At 42.7% G+C, this 3,531-nt stretch overlaps 1 protein-coding gene across 1 annotated transcript; it reads left to right on the plus strand.

Moving 5' to 3' along the window:
* The first annotated feature begins 972 nt into the window (after positions 1 to 972).
* LOC139194707 (uncharacterized mitochondrial protein AtMg00810-like) lies at positions 973 to 3,254 on the plus strand. Its single transcript, XM_070819611.1, has 2 exons — positions 973 to 1,771; positions 3,103 to 3,254. Exons 1-2 carry the CDS (start codon positions 973 to 975, stop codon positions 3,252 to 3,254), a joined length of 951 nt encoding a protein of 316 aa, XP_070675712.1.
* Positions 3,255 to 3,531: the final 277 nt, after the last annotated feature.

Consider the following 3,531-nt stretch of genomic DNA (forward strand, 5'->3'; position numbering starts at 1 on the left):
CACAGGTTATCATCATCATCTCAGGGCTCTGGATCCAATGCTACAAATAGTTCAAATACTACTCTTTCCAATTCTACCCCAATGTTGCCTGTCCTCCAATCCAGTTCTCCAATTGCAATTCCTTCACAATCTGATTCTCTACCACAGGGCATTCAAACTCGATTGAAAACTGGTACAATTTCAAGAAAGGATTATTCAGCTCTCACTGCCATTTTTCCTGAAGTGCAGTCTTTAACTTTAAGTGAAGATAGTCCTTTTTCTGGAGGGTTTACATTTGTTGCTGACATTGTTGATGCTTCAAAACCTACAACATTTAAACAAGCTTCTCAGATTCCTCAATGGCAGGTTGCCATGCAAGAAGAATTTGACGCACTACAAACTCAAGGTACTTGGGTTCTTGTCCCTTCTTCTTCTGGTAAAAATGTTATAGGCAGTAAGTGGGTCTATAAAATTAAAAGGAATTCTGATGGTACAATATCTCGATACAAGGCTAGGCTTGTTGCTCAAGGCTTTAGTCAACAGAAAGGTTTGGACTACACAGAGACTTTTAGTCCAGTGGTTAGGCACACCACTGTGCGATTGATCTTAGCTTTAGCTGCAACACATAAATGGGATCTTAGGCAGCTGGATGTAAAAAATGCATTCCTTCACGGCGACTTGCAAGAGGAGGTTTATATGAAACAACCTAGAGGTTTTGTGCATCCTGATTACCCTACACATGTTTGTAAGTTGGTCAAGTCTTTATATGGCCTTAAACAAGCCCCTTGGGCTTGGAATGATAAATTCACCAGTTACTTGCAAGCCGTGGGGTTTCAAACATCACTTTCAGATTCCAGTTTGTTTGTACAGAAGAGTGGTGATGATGTGGTCATTCTTTTGTTGTATGTTGATGATATAATCATCACATGATCTAGCTCTACACTGGTTCAATCTGTGATAGACACTTTAGGTGCAGTTTTTGATCTCAAAGACATGGGCAAATTGGCCTATTTTTTGGGACTTCAAGTGGAATACAAGACTAATGGTGATATATTTGTTAACCAAGCCAAGTATGTTAAGGATCTTCTACATAAGGCTGGGATGGATGATTGCAAGCCTTGTGCAACACCTTGCAAACCTCACAATCAAGTTCTTACTACTGAGGGTACTCTTCTTTCTGATCCAACACACTATAGAAGTTTGGTTGGAACATTGCAATATCTAACCTTCACTAGGCCAGATATTGCATTTGCTGTTAACACTGTTTGTCAATATATGAACTCACCAACAGATGTTCATTTTGGTATGGTTAAACGTATTTTACGATTTCTGCAAGGGACTCTCCGTTGTGGTCTTAAATATACATCAGGGACTTCCATGGCATTGTCTGCATTCAGTGATTCAGACTGGGCTGCTGATCTGAACACTCGACGGTCTATCACAGGATATGTTGTTTATTTGGGGGAAAATCCGATATCTTGGCAATCAAAGAAGCAAGCTTCTGTTTCAAGGAGTTCTACCGAGGCAGAGTATAGGGCTCTTGCACATACAACTGCTGATATAGCATGGATCAGGCTCATTCTTCGCGATGTCCACCAGTTCCTGTCTTTACCTCCCTTAATTCATTGTGATAATCAGTCGGCCATAGCACTTAGCTTAAATCCAGTTCAGCATTCTCGGATCAAACATTTGGAAACTGACTTCCATTTTGTTCGAGAGAGGGTACAGAAGGGTGACTTGGTGATTCAATATGTTTCAACACAAGATCAGGTTGCTGATGTTCTCACGAAAGGTCTTCATGGTCCTGATTTCCTTCACCATTGTTTCAATCTTAAGCTTGCCTATCCCAGCTAAGATTGAGGGGGGGGTATTGGATATATGCCAAGTGTATTGGATATTATGATAGGTGTATTGATTGTATGCTAGGTCATTAAAGACTGCCACATCAGCAACAGCTTAGGATATAGACCATTGTTTGGTGAACCGCCTATATAGAGTATTAGCTCCTTGTATTAGATAAGCTTGGTTGTAATAACAGTTTTTGAGATATCAGAAATACATCTTTCTTCCCCTCTAAGCTTCTTCGTGCTTTTCAATTCTGCAATTCTTTCATGAAGGTTAAGACATTCCGCTTCTCCAGAAATTTTCGACAGATTGTGCGTGATTTACGCAACGCAGATGTGCAATTTGACAGATGCTGACACGTCTCGATAAAGCAGAGGTCTCTTTAATATCCGGATTTGCGCTTCGAGTTCTGAGCTTCGTTGAGGGTAGAGATTGCATGTGACAAGTGCTGACGAGGCTGAGAAAGACAGATGGTTGGAATCAGCTCTTCGACAGACTGCCTGTGATTTTCGCAAAGCTGAGTTGCGTGTGATGGGTGCTGACGAGGCTGAGAAAGCTGACACTCTTCGATATCTGGAATTGGTGGTTTGTGAGCAAGCCCAACTTTTGAGAAAGCTGGCGCCTCTTCGATTTCTGAGCTCTCCTCTTCGATTTCTGAAATCCCATCGCGTGCTGATTTTTATAGAGGTATGCAGGACGTTCAAAGCACACTTGAATTTCTGCCTGTAAAAACTCCCGTTTTGCACTTCTGCGATCTTGACTTGTCCGATCTCCTCTTTCTTTAACACCTCTGAAAAATGTCTGGCCCTTCCGACCGTCGTTTTGACTTGAACCTTGGTGAAGGAGCAGCCCATCCGTCTCCAGACAACATATGGCGTCCGTCCTTCATATTCCCTACTGGTCCTCTTACCGTTGGGGATTCGGTGATGAAAAATGACATGACCGCTGCGGTGGTGGCCTGGAACCTTGTCACCCCCAGAGATAACAGACTGCTCTCTAGACGGTCTGATGAATTGGCTGTTAAGGAGTCTCTGGCTCTTAGCGTGCAGTGTGCGGGTTCTGTGTCCAACATGGCCCAACGCCTATTTGCTCGAACCCGTCACGTTGAATCGTTGGCGGCAGAAATACTGAGTCTCAAAGAGGAGATTAGAGGACTCAAGCATGAAAATAAACAATTGCACAAGCTTGCACACAATTATGCCACAAACATGAAAAGGAAAATTGACCAGCTGCATGAATCTGATGGTCAGATTTTACTTGATCATCGGAGGTTTGTAGGTTTGTTCCAACAGCATTTGCCGTCGTCTTCCGAGGCTGTACCGCGTAGTGAAGCTGCAAATGATCAACCTCCGGTACCTCCTCCATTTGTGGCTCCACCGACTGCTGAGATTCCGCCGACTACTGAGACTTATCCCAAGCAGCCATTGTGAAAGCTCTCTCTTGTCTTATGCTGTGTTTCTTTATTTCCTAGTTTCCTGTTCATTTCCATGAAGTTTAATGTTAAAATCTTTTGCATATTTGTTAATGTTTCAAAATAGAAAGTCATACCTCAAAAATAATTAAACAAGCAAAAATATTAACAATCAAGCAAAATAAATGGGTTGCCTCCCTTGAAGCGCTTGCTTTAACGTCTTCTAGCCGGACGATGCCTCCACTCAAGCTTGAATAGTGCCCACGGCTTGGAGGGAGACTTCCTCCACGGCCTTC

This window comes from Malus domestica, chromosome 03 (assembly GCF_042453785.1).
Source record: "Malus domestica chromosome 03, GDT2T_hap1".
NCBI classification, from domain to species: domain Eukaryota; kingdom Viridiplantae; phylum Streptophyta; class Magnoliopsida; order Rosales; family Rosaceae; genus Malus; species Malus domestica.

Coding starts and splice junctions, on each gene's coding strand:
- LOC139194707 (XM_070819611.1), top strand. CDS start 973: ATGGGCAAATTGGCCTATTTTTTGGGACTTCAAGTGGAATACAAGACT. Junction 1,772..3,102: donor TGCTGATGTTCTCACGAAAG/GTCTTCATGGTC, acceptor GGAGGTTTGTAG/GTTTGTTCCAACAGCATTTG.